This window comes from Leuciscus leuciscus, assembly GCF_965113295.1.
Source record: "Leuciscus leuciscus genome assembly, chromosome: 18".
In the NCBI taxonomy this organism is placed as follows: Eukaryota; Metazoa; Chordata; class Actinopteri; order Cypriniformes; family Leuciscidae; genus Leuciscus; species Leuciscus leuciscus.
Genome location: NC_138742.1, coordinates 12,387,178 through 12,405,981, shown reverse-complemented (window position 1 = coordinate 12,405,981; position 18,804 = coordinate 12,387,178). Strand labels below are relative to the sequence as shown.

The following is an 18,804-nucleotide window of genomic DNA, read 5'->3' as shown; positions in this document are numbered from 1 at the left end:
TGGTTCAGGTGGTTGGTGAATGAGTTACATGTTGTGGTCATTGTGTCTCAAGTACCAGAAAATGTGTGTAAACAATCGAGAAAAACTGTAAAAAAAATTATGTCAAATATCAAGAAACTATTGATTTTAGGGGCCCTTTAAACACTGAGGTCCATAAATAATTGAAGGCTACCAGTGCTTTCCAAGAGGTTGTTTGTCAAAATATGTATTAAATATTTATGAACAATAATAAACCACATATTTGTAAATGTGACCAAGTAAAGTTATTTTCTGATAACATAGCCATACAGTATTTATTGATAAAGATACTGGTACACATGATTCCACCAAATCGCTGTCTGGCTAAGCCATATACCATCTCACTTTTAAGACCAGGTAGTACCAGAGATGAACTCGCTAGTTAAATTTTTCTTAGTAGAATTTGTGCTTTACCCAGTTTGTCGGGAAGTGACCATAGGACTCATGTGGCGTTAATGTTTCACCTGTCTTTCACTTCCGTGCCACACTGCAATCAGTGCCCTCATTTCCAGGAGGTGGCAGTACTAGCACACATTTGAAGTTTCAGTTTATTACTGCATAAAGCAGAGGGTCAACAATAACTTTAATTCTTTATTGGTGTCCTTTATAATTTAAACAACAAATTTAGAGTTATGCCCCAAGTGATAAGTAAATATGAAAATAAAAAATGGATAGCATATATTTGGATATTTCATTATTTGCTCTTGCACAACTTGAGTTAGGTGTACTGAGAATAGCTTGTCACCTGAAAATCTTGCTAAAAAAAACTTAATTGCAGTAAAATGTAGAAACCTTTGGTTAATAATTATCAATATCTACAAAAATCAAATATCTACAAAGACTTGACTCTAAATTTTCTGTCTTAATTCGCTTTTTTAAACAGAGTTTTGTATGTTAATATGTACTTAGGCTTACTGTGGTGGTGGGAGCTGTTTTAAATGACTGCATTTGCACTACAAGGGAAGATTATGACTTCATTTAGCTTCTAAACCCATGAGGCGCCGCTGTTTACAAGGCAATGAGACTCCGCAGAGTCAGAAGCATTTTAACTGCTATAGCTTTGTCTAATGTACTTTTATATGTATTTATGTAGCAGGCGCTTGTAAAAAGCATAATACTATTATATATTTTTGCTACATATAATCAAACCAGTCCCACCCCATATTTAGGATATTTTGTGTAATATAAAATATATAAATAGTGTTAATTAAATAACTTAGGCTGATGCATGATGCCACTGAACTAATTTGTTTCAATGTTATATGATGCAATGATGTACAGTAGGCTGCATTTAGCGTAGCAATAAAGCATGGACATAATTGTTGTGCCTGTTACATAATTTGGGTATGAACTGTTTAATATAGGCTACCTTACTATATTTCCGTAAACTTATCCAGCCTGAGACAACGACATACAGGCGCTAAATTGAATGAATCAGGAGTGCAAAGGCACCTTTAGTCTCAGGCCGCGAGGATGGATGGCATCCACCTATCGCTGTTTTATTCATCATAGCTATATCACATTATAGGATTGTGAACAAAAACTAAACACGTGCAAACCCACTGTCATGTCATGTTACTGGCATCGACTGCCGTGATAAATTGCTTTCATGTGGAAAAACAGGAGCTAGATGTTCAAGCAGGAATGACGAGAAGCGTTTTCGTCCCAGTCCCAGCCCTCTTTTCTCCCTCCCACACAGACACACGACCCCCTCCCACCCACACGCCCGTCTCTCCTTTTCATCTACTCTCTTTTCTACAACAAACATGGCCGCGAAATCAGACGGTACAGCCGTTTCTTTGCAGAATGACATTCCGCCGACGTGCCTCCCCGGGCTGGAGAAGCGCTCGCCACAGTGGCGTCCCGTCGGGAAGGAGTATTCGCTCCTGGACTGCTGCTGGACCCTCTGCGCCCTCTTGGTCTTTTTCTCGGACGGTGCTTCAGACCTGTGGCTGGCTGCCGAATACTATCTCAGTCGGAACTACTTGTGGTTCGCTCTGACACTCATTTTTATCATCATTCCGTCTGTGGTGGTGCAGGTGCTCAGCTTCCGATGGTTCGCCTACGATTACTCGGACGCCAGCGGGAGCGGCACGGCTGCGGCTGCATTGGTAGCGGCGTCCAATGCGGAGAGCCACTTCAGCACCAAGGACAGCGATCAGCGGGGCGCTGGCCGCTCCGCTGCGGTCACCGGAACCCGGAGCAACGCTCAGAGCTGCTGCAGAGCCTGTGTGTGGCTCTTCCAAAGCATCGTGCACGTTCTTCAGCTGGCACAGGTCTGGAGGTACGTGAGTGTATAGATCTCAATATGATCAAATAGTAGATTCCTTTAACGTGTCACATCAGCAGTTCATTCAGCATCATATTGTTCTGTCATCCTGTGCGTTCCCCTGACTTGCCCTCTCTACAACAAATCCACACCCACATCTAGAGGCATTCAGAGCTGAAGCTCTTAAGACCGTAAGGCCTATTTAAAGAAAATATTAGGGACAACTTTTATGCAGTCAATATTTATTGCTTTAATCTTTGAAAGCACATGCTTGGATATAAATGGACCAAATATAAGAATCAACCTGGAAAACAAATGTCAGTGTCCACTAATATAATTGTAATGTGGAAAAGACAATAGAACTTGTGCAACATATGTGGTTATACGGTTATACGGTGCAGTTATACGGTAAGTATTCAACCTCAATGCTGTTAGTTTGCATTGCCAATGAATGTCCTGCAGTCATAGTGTGGAAAAGGGATCCTCCTTGTATTTCCTGTTGTTCCATGCCAGTTCATCATTATCGCCAAGCCATTTGGTTGTAGGCTCCTCCTCCTCTTCCTCCTCCACCTCTCATGAGCTTCTGGGTCAATAATCTCCCGGAGAGACTCCTCCACTCATCCACTCATTCAATCTGTCCACCAGAAATCTCCTTATGCACACACTCTAAAATCCTTTTGTCTTTAGAGCAGTGCAAAAGAGTTTTCTTTTTTCTTTTTCATATTACTTATACCAATGCTAGTGGTTTATGATGAATGAGAAATGTTTTTTTGTGCTTGATGGGGTCTGCAGTGTTTTTATTTGGCTCAGATTTTACCTAAAAGTTGCCATAAAGCCATAAAGATGATGATTTTCTATGAGCTCAAGAAACACAGTTAGACATTAGATTTCACTTCCTCACTCTCTTTTCGCTCGGTGCGATTGCCATGAGCAGAATGTGCAAGTGCTAAGGGTCTTGATTGCTGACAGACAGTGAGCTGCAACGCACAAAGCAATTTCCATAATAATGCAGAGAAGAAAATTTGCAGCCCACAATCCCGTCCAAAAGTTTAATCCACTCACATATAAATCAATAGAAACACCCCCACACATATTAGAGGCATGTGTAGTGAGTGAGTGCCGTGTAATTGTGGTTGTAAACACAGAGGCGGTGATGTGCCTGTCTTTCAATGCCTGTGCTGATCAGCAGTGACAGGACTGAGCTTGTGTGTGACTGGACACTGCCGCCGGCTGACCTGCAGGGAAACGCAGGGTTAATGATGTTTGCTGCCATTGATATCACAAAGCTGCCGGTCATTTCCATCAAGCTTCATTTATGCTTCTGTCACAACACATGCGCTGTCCTTCTCATGCCGTCTGTGTCATTCTCTGTCTGTCACTCATTCGTTTCCTCCTGACCTTTTTTCCCCCCTCTTTTTTCTGATAGCATATTTACCATAATAAACAGTTTTCAGAAAGAGAATGTGGATATTTGTAATTCAAAACAAGCCAGTCAGCCAGCCAGCAAATAATTTTCATCTCATTTGAATAAAACTAACCATTATCCCATTTTATTCACTAATTAGCCTTGAGAATTTGAGCCTAAGCCTGAGCTACATTCCCATTAATATATAATGAAATATTTTCAGAAAAAAACACATCATTGGCACTGCAAGCTGATGTCTAATGAAATATCTTCAGCTCTCTTTTTGTCGCTTTCTATCAGTATTGCTAAGAATAGCACCTTTTAAGAAGTACATTTTGCCATTTTCACGTTACCTCTGTTTGACCTGCAGTAAACCCACATGGATTTATTTCTGTTCTTCACCTTTCACCAATACTCTCTGACTGAGTCTTTGCTTAAAAGCTTCCGAGCAGAGCTTTCCAGGCTCTGTCTTTGTTTGATTGGAATTAGCAGTAATGCCATTAAAGCTGCCACCGGCACTGAGCTTGTCACATCTCTGCATTACAGGGATTATAGCTGTAGTGTTTACATGTCCTTACCTGCAGCAGACAGCCAGAGAGGGAGAGAGTTGTGCACTGTTGCAAAGAAAGAACAGGTGAGGAGCAGATGTAAAAATAGAGGTGCATCTTTGAGAGAATGATTGAGAGAGAGAGAATAATATGAGAAAACTTGGCTGTTTGATATGAAAATGAGCCATTATAAAGGAATTTCTCCTCATGGCTTGTAATTACATCAGAAATAAAATAATGATAAGACTAAATGATGTGTAATAAAATATAAATTTTCTCTGTATCTCACATTTTCTAAGCGTTGTGTAAAAAAGTGTGCCCTATTTGAGAGTCCCCTCTGAGTACTCTGACCTGGTTCACTGAACACGTTCAAAGACGGTTTTCGATTCCATGTTCCCTGCAGCATTAGATGAGCAGGATCAATCAGGATCAGTCACCACCATTGGAGAAGAAAAGACACCTTTACACAGGCTTTGTTGAGAGAAATGACTTTTCAGAAGTGTTTGTTGAACCTAAAAATGAATGAGTTTGATATAATCTTGACCGTTTTTATTAAAACATAAAACATGAACATTTATTTGAAATAATGCAATATTCCATATTTAAGAAAATCTCTATATTGTATTAGCATAATTGGTGAAAAGTAATGAAACTGAAAGTAATGATAACTTGGTGATATTGATGCTCTAATGGATACATGTTCATTCAGTTAAGCACTGATTCACCGGTAGCTCCTGAATCTTTCTGAATGATTCATTAAAAGAACCGGCTCGTAAGAGTAATTTGTTTGTGAATCGGACTGTATGCTTCTGCTGTATTTGGTTCACTAAAACGAATCGGCTCTTAATAGTCATCTATTCATGAATGGGACTACATACGCTGTACTGTATGTTATTGGCTCACTAATAAAAAAGGAACACAAGAGTAATTTGTTGACTTCTCTGTTTGCACTTTGTTATTAGGCGAAGCTCTGTCAAGGTTGGGGTGAGGGATGAGGTGAGGACTCAAAGAGAAATGGGCTTTTATTTGTTATAAAAAATAAAACAAAAACTACCTCGTGAAACAGGACCGGTCAACTTGACTTGGCAGGACAACACTTGGTAGCAGGACAAGACATGGCTTCAGGGATCAGGACACAAGGAATGTACGACAACGAACTGGCACAGGACTGCAAACACAAGGAGAATAAGGGTTTACACGACACTACGCGCTTACAGAATTTTTTTATGTGGTTTGGCTGTTCATTTACACGGCAACAGCGTTTTGGAGGCCTGAAAACATGAATCAAGTGCAAGTTTTTGAAAATGATTCCATTATTGTTTTGTTTTAAACTACAAAAACGCGAATTCGTGAAAACGGTGTCGTCATGCACATGCGTATTATGTGTTCAGTCTATAGGAGCGTAGTGTTTCTTTACAAAGTGGCGTCACCAATTACTGGCCTGAAAACATAATTTTTTCAGCGTTTTTAGTTGTTTTCAAGGATCCATGTGAACGGGGATCGTTTTGACAATACGTCAAAAAAATTTGTCTGTACGTAAAAAAAGCAAAGGATAAACTTTTTCGTTTTTAATATATTGTTGTCATGTAAACGTACCCTAAGTTTGATCTTGTAATTTTAAGAATCAATATCGAGATTCAAATTAAAGGGATACTCCACTTTTTTTGGAAATAGGCTCATTTTACAACTCCCCCAGAGTTAAACAGTTGAGTTTTACCGTTTTCGAATCCATTCAGCCGATCTCCGGGTCTGGGGGTCCCACTATTAGCATAGCTTAGCATAATGAATTGAACCGGACAAGACCATTAGCATCTCTCTCAAAAAAATGAACAAAGAGTTTCGATATTTTTCCTATTTAAAACTTGACTCTTCTGTAGTTGCATCGTGTACTAAGACCGACGGAAAATGAAAAGTTGCGATTTTCTAGGCAGATATGGCTAGGAACTATACTCTCATTCCTGCGTAATAATCAAGAAACTTTGCTGCCGTACCATGGGTGAAGCAGGCGTAATGATATGACGCAGCGCATGCCGCCTGATAATAGGCTACTGAGCTGGGGACTATTTTCAGGCGCTGCGTCATATCATTACGCCTGCTGGACTCATGGTACTGCAGCAAAGTTCTTGATTATTACGCAGGAATGAGAGTATAGTTCCTAGCCATATCAGCCTAGAAAATCGCAACTTTTCATTTTCCGTCGGTCTTAGTACACGATGTAACTACAAAAGAGTCAAGTTTTAAATAGGAAAAATATCGAAACTCTTTGTTCATTTTTTTGAGAGAGATGCTAATGGTCTTGTCCGGTTCAATTCATTATGCTAAGCTATGCTAAAAGTGGGACCCCCAGACCCGGAGATCGGCTGAATGGATTCGAAAACGGTAAAACTCAACTGTTTAACTCTGGGGGAGTTGTAAAATGAGCCTATTTCCAAAAAAAAGTGGAGTATCCCTTTAAGTTTGTGATTAATTGTAAAATTGATGTGTTTACCCATGCCAAGTGAAGTGAAGTGAAGTGAAGTGAAGTGAAGTGAAGTGAAGTGAAGTGACATGAAGTGAAGCGAAGTAAAGTGACGTGAAGGCCAAGTATAGTAACCCATACTTTGAATTTGTCCTCTGCATTTAACCTATCCAAGTTAGTGCACACACATTAGGAGCAGTGAGTACTGAACACACACACACACACACACACACACTGCAAACCGTAGACACACACTTGGAGCAGTGAGCAGCCATTCACTTTGGCGCCCGGGGAGCGTTTGGGTTGGTTAGGTGCCATGCTCAAGGTCCTGCCGACCTTCAGGTTACAAGTCCGACTCTCAAACCATTAGGCCACAAATGCCCCAATTGTTCACACTATATAATAGTTACTGTTAAATTTCTTTATTACTAACATGAGTCAACATCCTGTTTGGACAGGATCCTTTCTGGCAGGTTGGGGGTTGATTATTATTATTGCACACACTGAGTGAATCGCTCCATCAGTGGAAGACTTTTTTTCTTCAGATGTGGTGCCCTATTGAGCATGCCAAGAGTGTGCTTAAAATTCTTGTTCTCTTTCAAAAGATCTAAAAATACATGAGACATTTTCAGCTGGGACTCAAACAGAAGTAAAGTGTAAGTCAGGCAGCAAGAAGGAAGGCGAAAAACACCAATTTTTTAAACCGTCTCATCTGTGACAATGAGAAAATTTGCAAGCCCTGCGTGATTAATTCACCCCATGGATATCAAAGTAAAACCCCGCCAAGGAGGACTGAGGAGGACACATTCAAGAGCAGAGATAGCCAGGGGATGTCTGTTGCTGTTGGCCAAACAGCTTAATGCCTATTTGAGACATATTCCTGAGAGAGGGTGCACTGGGATTAACTGTGACGAGAAAAGGAACCTAATAAAACTTAAGCTGTGGATACGTTTGATAAACTGCAGGAAGCTGTAGGCAGTGTGTGTTTTAGTGTGATTTAGGTTTGTGATTGTTTGAAGGTATGTCTGATATGAAGGGTTGAGCAATGCATGAGCAATGCAATGAAAGTAGGCTACTGATGGGATTCTGTCTATAATGTAGAGACAAAATATCAAGCTTTAAATAATGCATCATGTTTATTCCTTTATGTCTGAACTGCTTTTTTGGAACTCAACATAAAAACATTTTCTGGAGATGAGAGAGCCTTCAACCGTTGATCAGCAGAGGTCTTCACTTAATTTTCAGTGTCATATTTTTTTGCATATGCTCAATATTAAGTGCATAGTTATACGGTCATTGAATACATTAAATGATTCAGTTATTGAATATGTTTGTAAAGTAGGCTAATGTTTAAACAATACGGATATTAAACATTAATTTAAGGAGTGATGCTTTCTGCTTTCTTTTTTGCTTTCTCTCTGGCTAGTAGTTTGTCCAGGGTGACCGTATTTCAGCTCTATTTTTAGTGTTTTAGCGTTGAGGTAGGCTAGTGCTTTTTGTCCCTCTCTGATATTATAGTTTTTCAAAATGGCGGAACGACATGGAAGCCTCCTTGGACTTACCCGTCCAATGTAAATAAAGATAAGAAATTCTTCGCTTACGAGGATAAGTCAGATCATTGGCAGAGGTAATTTTACACCAACAAGGACATATTTATGAATAAAGACATTGATTTTGGCTAATAAAATACTTGAAAAACTACACAGTGTACCTTTAAAGTTAATCAAACAACAAAAGATGTTAAATAAATGTATACATGTTTAATAAACATACTGTACCTGAAAAACGTAGTTTATTTATGATTCAAATTTCACAAGGGCCTGGAGGGGCAAATAAAAAGATCACAAAAAATCACAGCAAACAAAGAAAGAAATGTACTGTATATGACAACAGGAAATAGGGCTAGAAAGCACTTTCATCTTCCTAATTCTGTTGCATGATGACATGATCCAGTGTCTTCATAACCACCTCAGCAGGGTTTTACTATTCAATAAAAATAATGACAGTCTGAAAGCCAGCTGGAAATCTGATATAGAACATTCAACATTGATTTTCTTTTGTTTCCCCTCTTTCTTTCTGTCTTTCTTTCTTTCTGCTGCCATTCTCAAGGGTTAAATTTAGCAGGAGGGGAGGGGGTAAATCCAGTATTTAACTGACTTACTGGAACCCAGTCTTTGGACTTAATAGCTGAGGGCTGATTGGCTAGCTGTGCAATCTGAGTAACTGTGTAGGTAAGTTGGCTGGTCTGAATATTGTTGAATTCAGAAGTAGTTTAATGGCAAGTGGACAGCAACATAATCAAGGTGGCTTTTCTAATAGAAAGTCCTTTTCAGAGGAAGACATGCCGAGTCTTCATGCGAAACGCAGATTTAACAGATGATTGTCTCAAATTGGGTTATGTTAAGTAATGTGCCAAGCTTGTCAGCTGCAATGTTTGTCAGTCGTCACCATGGATACTGATGCATTGCTTGCCAATGATGGCTGTTTGTGAGATGTTTTCTCAGCCATAGAGCTGCCTGTTTGTTAACCTTTTCTCAATTTTCTTGAAAAATAAAATAAAACAGTTGCATAGTTAAGGTTCAATGTTTGATTTTGTCTGATAGCATCCGGTGTGCCGAATTTTCAGGGAATCAAAGGGCTGAATTTTACAAGCGAAGAGAGCTTTTCTGTGTCATTGAAAACACACCCTTTATTCAGAAAAAGAAAGACTGTGTTTCTTGTCAAATTTGAGACTCGCTCGCTGACAGCCATTCTCCCAGGCTCTCTATTGCTTGATTTTTCTTTTAGAGGCTTTTTTTTCTTTGCACAGCAAGTTGTGTGAAGGATGTGGAGCAATTTTATAGACCTCATCAAGTCAGGGTGATTCATTCTGCCAATCTCCTGACATCCTGCGAACACTCCTATTACTCTCGCTACCCTTGAGACAGACTGAAATAACATGGCACTTCCTGTCAAAAGAAACAAATGAAGTCCAGTGAAAGGGAGATTTTTCAAGGGGCACACATAAATATGTTTCGAATGCACAGCTGCAGTTTTTGCTTCATATCTCCCAAAAGGCGCTCTCTTTCGTAGAGGAAAGCTTCCTCTGGCGCTTATATTCATCTCACAGGATAAACACTGGAGTTCTGGGGTCGTAAATCAGGAAATTTGAAGGTAGGAATGTAAGAGACAGTGATCCCTCCCGTGAAAACATGCTCTCTGACATCTGTGTAATCTGAAGAGCGACCTTGGTGTGTCTCACAACAGCCTGTAGACCGTGGTGCTGAGGACAGAAAATGACATGCTGGAGCACTCTATAGTGGACTGGCAGTCTGCCCAGACCAGTGTACTGCCTTTATCAGCTGGTTGCAGTCACATTATAGGCAGACTCCAGTTCTTTACAAAGTCTGCAGACTGGCATTGAGGTAACTATGGAATTACCAATTTCCAAATGGTTCTATCATTCAAGATGCATTAAAGTGGCCATTTATGGACATTTACAAGTCCATAATTTTATTTTCCGGGTCTTCTAGAATTGATTTACATAATTTAAAGTAAAAAAAAAAAAACGTACATAGCCTACTGTACATTGCTGCTGCACTTCTTTACACTCGTTTAGCCTAAAAGCTTTTTTTATAGTCGGCATGAAATGGAAGTTGCGATAGATTTTTCTTCCCTGTCGTGGCGTAAATGTCTTCTTGAACAAGAAAAAATATACAACGGGATTTTGACAATCAGGAATTGATTGTATGGTTAAATTGTTGTGGTTTGCTATTGCTGTGATCTCATGTGAGTGACAAATTGTCCCGCCCTCGCGCTGAAAAACACATGCCCTGTCCCAAATGGAGCCCTAAACCCTCACGAGTCCACACTTTTGTGACGTAAACTCTTTCCAGCACCCTTCTGAAACCTATAGTCTTGTGAACTTGGCTGTAAGTCAAGTATATTTTATATGATTGGACTTTTGGCATGGACTTTGTGCTTTGTAACTTTGCAGATTGTTTACATGCACAAACAGCTATATTACGCACTAAACCCAGCAAGCAATTTTGCGTTGAAAAGACATCTAATAGCCATCCAAACACAGCCCAGACATCTATGCTAAAACAAGACAAAATTGAATAGACGTCTAAATAGCCCAAGAATAGACTAGTCATCAATTAGATAACAAAGAAATGATATGAGTAAAGAAATGAACAAACACCTTGTAATCACTGTTTACTTTGCTTACATGATGGAATCTCATACATTTTGCAAGTTATTTTGGCAAAAATGACATGTAACCAAATTCAAGGTTATTTTGGTTAGAAGTGGGTTACTCATAGCCGGACTATATCGGGCCTATAGGAAACCTAGACGGTGAAATGACGGCTATTGCTTGCTGGGAAGAAAAAAAATATATATATATATATATATATATATATATATATATATATATATATATATATATATATATATATATATATATATATAAAAGAGGCCCTTTAAAATAATTAGTATTTTCTGATACAATTTTTGATGATATGTTCAGAAATGATCTAGAGGTCTCATCCTCTGTTTTTTACCCCAGGTATGTCCATGCCTTATATCTGGGCGTGCAAAGCCTCTGGCGTGGGGACCACGAGCACAAACACTTCTACTGGCGTACGATGTTCGAGAACGCTGACATCAGCATGCTGGGGTTGCTGGAAACCTTCCTGAAGAGCGCACCTCAGCTCGTTCTGCAACTCAGCATTATGGTCCAGACTGGCGAGGTCCTCCCTTTGCAGGGTAAGTTGATGACAGCTATGATTAAAACCGCTTCATTCCAAGTATGCTAGAAATAGTTGGGCTTGCTCTATTTGTCTGGGTCATATTCATTATATTCATATTTCATCAGTAGTCTCGGGTAGCCAGACATTTGACTATGACAGAAAGTCTGCCCCAAATTGCAAATTATGAACTGCCTATAGGTGCTGTTTATGGGCAAGGCTATCTAATATAGACCATCATGGAAGCAAAAATCATTCAAATAATGGCGTGGCAGTATATTGAGATTCATGATTAGAATTTATACCAGCTCAATATTTAGAAGTACTGATTTGATATTTTTTCAGACATACTGTACACTATTCAAAAATGTAGAGTCGGTAAGAATTGAGAATTAAGAAGAAGAAAATAATTGAGAAAGAAGAATTCACCACGGCTGCATTTATTTTGATAAAAAATACAGTAAAAATAGTAATATTGTGAAATTGTATTACACTATTACACAACTATTTTCTATTTGAATATATTTTATAATATAATTTATTCCTGTGATGGTAAAGCTGAATCATTACTCCAGTCTTCAGTGTCACATTATCCTTCAGAAATCATTCTAATACTGATTTGCTGCTCAAGAAACATTTCTTGTTATTATCAATGTTGAAAACAGTTGCGCTGCTTAATATATTTGTGAAAACTGTGATGCATTTTTTTATTCATTAAATATATAATTTATTAAATATCTTTGATTCCACAAACTTATAAATCCATAGATTAACTCTTCTTCAAAATCCTTTACTCCACTTCTCCAGGAATATTGATGGAAAAAACCTACGTGCCTTTACTCCCAGAATTTGCATAAAGCCAACCAATCAGATTCTGACTGGTGATTTTTGAGAGTGGTATACATGAGACGGTCAGTAAACACGCTGTTGGCGTTCTGTCGGAAGCACAGACTATAACATCTGTCATATTGTTTTACACCAGCTCACTGGTTTGAGTCAATGCCTTCTTGCAGTGTGATTTCTGCGTTGCATCTAATTTAAATGTGACACATTATTGTTTTAGAAATTAATTTGGCCATCATTAAGGATCTGAGTGCAATTTCACAGCGTGCGTTTGCATAGTATCTCATTTCAATCCAACTGCAAATTAGCTGGAAAATTACTGAGGATGCGATAAGTGTTACTGAATATGGAAGTCAATGGGTTATACATATTAGGTCATTGTGCATGAGACTGACCATTTTATCAGATGAATCTTTAAGCAGTTTCATTAATGATTAAACTATCCAGAATTTGTTTCATTGTCTCCTGGAAGAGCACACTCCAAATTTGCAATGAGTAATATTAAAGAGATATATAATTTAACATGAAAATGACAGTAATCAAATGATCATTTAGAATATTACCTCTTTAGATGTTCACACCAGCGTCATCATATAGTAATGGGGACATTAAAATAATCTAATTGTAGTTTCATTGCTCCAGTCTATCTTTGGCTCTGTAAGGAGGGAACAGGACACGGGATAGCTATAAACCCACCTGACAGGTGCCTTTGATTACAGAGCTGTGAGAGCTCGCTGTTGTATTGGTTCAGCTCCATGGGAACAATTGTAGCCACTGTCAGATATTCCCTGAGGAATTTTATCCAAATGTCAAAGCACAAACTGTGACTTTTAAAGAAAGCCCAGAGCTAGTTAACTACAGGATGTAATTTTTGTTTAAAAGCTATCATTTGACGTGATCTTCTTTCTTTCAATGCCTTTGTGAATAAAAGTTAGAGAGGTGCAGTATTAAAATGTGGCAGCCCTGCTCATATTACATTTATTCAGGCTGCTGAAGGCATCTTTTTCCAGAAGGATAAAAATGACCCAGAGGAGAGCCAATATGTGAGCATATCCAGTTCTCAGGAGATGGCCAGGGCACTCTTCCACCTTACAGTCAGCGGTGTAGAGAATACAGGCATCAGTGCAAGAGCGTTTCATCTTGGTCTGTCCTGACCTGCACTTTTCCAGACTGATATTATGATTTAGGTGCTTTGCTGGGTCTGTCATAATCGCTCATAATCATATCCGGTGCAATGTGAGACGGCTGGAGAACTAGCTAATGATTATGTTTTTGCTGATTAGGAGAGATTTTCCGTTTTGACTGCTCCTGACTAAACGGGTGAGCTGATGAATGGCCAGACAGGAACCTGATTAAATATTCATGAGAGTTTCCAGAGAGCCTACAGCACTCAACAGAATTTTTTTATTTTTTTGGGGGGAGAATAATGGTGGGGTGTACTGTCATTCCTTATATACAGACTCATTTTATACATTGGTGTAGGTTTTGATTTGAAATTAATTTGAAGTATTTTACTGCTCAAGTATTGGCTTTGCACTGATGTATCTTCTAAAATTCCTTAGGATAAATAAAAAGAGAAATGGTGCGAATTTTTTTACATATAAATGTAAGCTTAGCGTTAAGTTCTGCCAGGAAGACTCAATCAGCGCGTCATGTATTAACTCACTTCTAACCAATCATGTGTTAACACTCTCAGTATAAAAGAATGGTACTTACATTCGTCTGAGTTCGCAGATACTGACGGCGCCAATTACTTCCATCCTCCCCAACCACCTCCAAGATGGTCCTTTCCCTCCATCCTCCCCACCACCACCAGGATGGTCCCTTCCTTTACCTCCAGGGGGTCGGCTGCGCCCCTGCCTTCATCTTCAGGCGGGATTTGCAGATTCCGTTACCCTCGCATTGCTTGCTAAGGATGGGGCCTACGCCAAAGACTTTATAAAATGATGCTTGCTGAGCTATTAATAAATTTACACTTGTTATATCATTTTATCTCCCGAGTCTTTCTGGTAGAAATAAGAGTTTAAAGCAATAAAAAATAATGGGCCTTCTTTTGGCAGCCCATGTTTCAACAGTAGGAAATCAAGCCAAATCTGTTTTTTAATAGGTCAGATATCTAACATTATTATAAGTGTAAGCTAAAAAAAAAGATACGCTATAATATTAATAGAAAATAAATATTGTCCACATAATATTTTTATTAATTTTGGCTTTAGTACAGTGAAAATATAAAATGTTTCTTTTTTTTACAAAAAATATTTATTTATTTATTTATTTGACAGGGACAGTGTACATTAATTAGCATTGCTGCAAATGCACCAGAATTAGCCAAAAGGTTATTTTTCATCCGTTGTCCCTGGACAGATCTTAAAATTGTCTACCTAAAAAAACACAATAAGAAGATTACAGTGAACAATACAAATATAAAAAGCAGTAAAACAGATATAACTCTTCAAATCCTGTTGATAAATATGCTTTATAGACAATGTAGTGTTAACCAGTAGCAAGTAGCTTCTTAAAAGGATAGTTCACCCAAAAATGAACATTTTGTCATCATTTGCTCACCCTCAAGTTGTTTCAAACCTGTATGAGTTTCTTTCTTCTGTTGAACTAAAAAGAAGATATTTTGAAGAATGTTGATAACCAGACTCTACTACTCTCCACTGTTTGGTTACCAACATTCTTCAAAATATCTTCTTTTTAGTTCAACAGAAGAAACACATACAGGTTTGGTACAACATAAGGGTGAGTAGATTGACAGAATTTACATTTTTAAGGTGAACTATCCTTTTAAGGCATCCGTCCTAATACACTGCAAACACCATTATCCAACAATCCAATTCTTACTATTTTCTGGCAGTGTAATTGATTTTAATTAATGTACCTCATTAATTGACTCATTTCTTTCCATTTTCTCTCTCGTTGTGCTTCATTTGATCCAGGTCTGTGTGCGTCAGCCTCTCTGGTGTATCTGAGCTGGATGATGGCGTCTTATCAGAAGGCATTACGGGACTCTCGTGACGACAAGCTTCCCATGTCATATAAATCAGTGGTGGCGCACATGCTGTGGCACCTGTTCACAGTGGGAGCCCGCGCCATGGCCTTCGCCCTCTTCGTTTCCATCTTCCAGCTCTACTTCGGGATTTTCATCGTGGCCCACTGGTGCGCCATGACCTTCTGGATCATCCAAGGTGAGACGGACTTCTGCATGTCCAAGTGGGAGGAAATCATCTACAACATGATGGTGGGCATCGTGTACATATTCTGCTGGTTCAGCGTCCGTGAAGGCCCAACTCGGTGCCGGCTTCTGCTCTACAGCCTCATAGTGCTGGGCGAAAACGTGGCCCTCACTGCCGTGTGGTACATATACCGCAGCCCGCGCACTTCGGACTTTTACGCTGTGGTGGTGGTGTGTGTAGTGGCCTGTAGCTACGCTCTGGGCACATTTTTTATGTTTGTCTACTACTGCCTGTTGCACCCTGACGGCCCTGTGTCTGGAGCCTATTTTGGGTGTTGTGGCGTCCAGGTGGGGGCTGTTTCAGATCCTTGTATCTCGTCGCCCACCTCCGTTCCTCCTCTGGATGCGGTGAGCAGCCCGCCGAGGACTCTGCAGAGGACTAAAGGAGGAGAGTCAGTACAGAGAGACGACATTGGCGATGTGTTTAAAATGCGGACCCTTAAGGCCTCACGAAACGCCGCGCCTCGCCTCACCCCAAGGACAGAGGGGCCGGTAGTTCGTATCGACCTTCCCAGAAAGCAGTACCCAGCCTGGGACGCCCACTTCATTGACCGCAGGCTACGCAAAACCATTTTGGTTCTGGAAGATGCTGCTCCGGTCACACCGAGGATCCAGTACCGATGTCTAGGCACACCCAAGGAAGTGATGGAATATGAGACGACAGTCTGAAACGTTCATACCTTCTAAAAAGATGTAATGTATTAGCGTGCAAAAAAAAAGTCAGTTCTCTCCAGCTTTATTTGGTGGATTTTGTCAGATCTCCACATGAACTCTTATTGACTCGTCTGTGGAGGAACATTATGCATTAGTGTCTAGATAAGAGCCACCCTGTGGTGACATTAGACATTACCACAGGTTATTGGGTTAGGAGGCTAGGCTGGGGTCCGTTTCGAGCAAGTTTATGAAAAAGCAGTGAGGCCACGGTAAATGTATCATGAATAAAATCACACATCAGTGTGGTACATTAACAGCAATGGTGCTTAAACACATCCTAAACACAGTTTCAAACCATTCTGGGTGTTTTTAAATCTCTTGTGGCAGCTGCTGTAAACCACAATTACTGAATCCACTTGGTCACAGTTTGTTGGCTATTGAGGTTGTAATAGGTACAAGTACAACTAGTGAGTTTTCTCATTAAAGGCCTTAATCGACTTTCTTACGTTTGGCTATTCAGCATCTAAAAGGTGCATTTCACCCTTCTTCAGCAGCTAATGTTTAAAACATTGGTGGATTTATGAAAACATTTTGAGTCTTTAAAAAAAGATGGAAGGGTTGAGCTTCTGATAACATCATGAGGATTTTTATTAAGCACAGAATTGTTGCCTTCAAGAACAGGGATCATACATTGCTTGCAACAAAGACTATGTTTTTTTTTGTTTTTTTACAATTATCAAGGTCTCTTTTCAGTGGACATTTCTGCTTACTTTTCAAGTGAAAAATTGTATATCACTGATTTTTTTTTAAATGTTCTCCAAGGACATATCTGTCATGATGGAAATAATTGGTCTGATCCTGAAAAATGGCTGAGTGCACCTTTAAAAAGGATTGAATGAATGTTCATCTCAAGGACAAAGAACCCTGATCAAGCTGGTTTATATGCCTGTAATATGGTAATACCGCAGTATTTCAAACACGTCTAAACTAACAAAGATTTCAAATATTAAAGTACCTATATGACAGTTGAAGAAAATCATATAGCATATGTTTCAAAATTGTTCTTGTTATGGGTTAATGAAAAGTTATCAGCGTTATGATTATGCCATCCCATGCCATTTACATAATTTGGTGCAATAATACTCATAAATGTTTGAATAGTGAATTTGAAAATGTTGTATGCCTATGAACAAATCCATGCAGTATCCGTCTCTTTATCTAATTTTATTTAACATTTAAATTCGGTTAATAACTTTTCTGTGGTTGTTTCTTACATTTGGTAATCAATCCTTAGATTAGTTTGCATTGATTGACCATTGGGCTTTTGAATAGAGAGAAGATGAATAATCCTTGTATTTGTGCTGTTTACACTGATATCATGTTATTGCTACAGTAAGTCCATTGTAACTATTTCACATCTTGGCATAATCATTACGTACAGTATGTCCATTTGTGTTACCATTTTTGTGCTAGCTGGAACACCTCAACACAGCCTCTGTATGCTGTCCTTTATCAATGTGGATCATACTCGTTCACTCTGGTTAATGCTGGATTTTACCATAGACACGCTGAAAGACGTCAAGCCTTACACTGCACCTGAAAGACTGTTGCTGTCGACTGTAAAAAAGGATGTCGATTTTCAGCCATGTGTTTTATTTGGACAATAAAGCAAGCAAAATTGTGTGTTTACTGACCTGACCAAAGCATCAGCTGAAAGAGTGTCTTTTGTTTTGCCTGCCATTTTAAGATAGCATCACAATCTACACATGAAAAGTGTTTTTCATTCAAGCACTCATTTCACAAATAAGTAAAGCCACTACTAGTCATAGCCAATGATTTTGATTTGATACATACTGCACTCATGTGGAAACCAGCTGAATAGCAATGAGGGAAGATCAAAACATTCACATCACAAAGATAGTTTTTACTGTGTCACTTGGAAGACGTTTTAACTACAACAGACTTACAAATAAGAAAATTTGGTATTTTAAAAACAGCGATGAACACATACCTTTTATTCACACCACAGGCACTAAATCAACTTCCATAACACTATAATATGCTATACATTATCTCAAAGCAATGGCATAATCTAGAGATGTCATTCAAAACTATTCCTTTTCACTTTTTTGTTAAACTGTAGATCCACTGTCAAATTCAGAGGAAATGAATTTGATTTGTCTGATAATAAAATAAAACAAAATTCCAGAAAGTATTTTTGAGCAGACTGACTAGGGTCAGATTTATTCCCCCACTAACAGTGGGCCAGTAGATTATGAAATATTTGCTCAAGCCTTATTACATGACATAATGTGGAATTGTATGTATTGCAACAGTAATGCTTTCAGCCATATTTGTATTCTCAAACCTTTTATGCATTTGGATATGTATTTAAATAACATAAATGTTTTTCTTTATTAACAGTAATACATTTTCTTTATCCTCTTTTATTATCCCATGAGCTTTTTTAGACGTCACACTGTATATTTACATAACAGAATAACTGTACATATGAGACACTTTAACCACTGTGATGAGCTGTGCTAAAACTTAGAGCTTAGACAGGCTTATGCTAACCTGCATTTTCATTGATTTTTACAGCATCATGTGGAGTAGAAGTATTAGCAGAGTTAGTCAAACA

The 18,804-nt window shown here is 38.9% G+C and overlaps 1 protein-coding gene across 1 annotated transcript; it reads left to right on the top strand.

The window, feature by feature from the left end:
• Nucleotides 1-1,760: 1,760 nt before the first annotated feature.
• On the top strand, nt 1,761-17,855 carry xkr7a (XK related 7a). The gene is made up of 3 exons (XM_082146098.1): nt 1,761-2,302; nt 11,248-11,447; nt 15,214-17,855. The coding sequence occupies exons 1-3, from the start codon at nt 1,785-1,787 to the stop codon at nt 16,176-16,178; spliced, it is 1,683 nt and encodes a 560-aa protein (XP_082002224.1). The 5' UTR covers nt 1,761-1,784; the 3' UTR covers nt 16,179-17,855.
• The last annotated feature ends 949 nt before the right edge of the window (nt 17,856-18,804 follow it).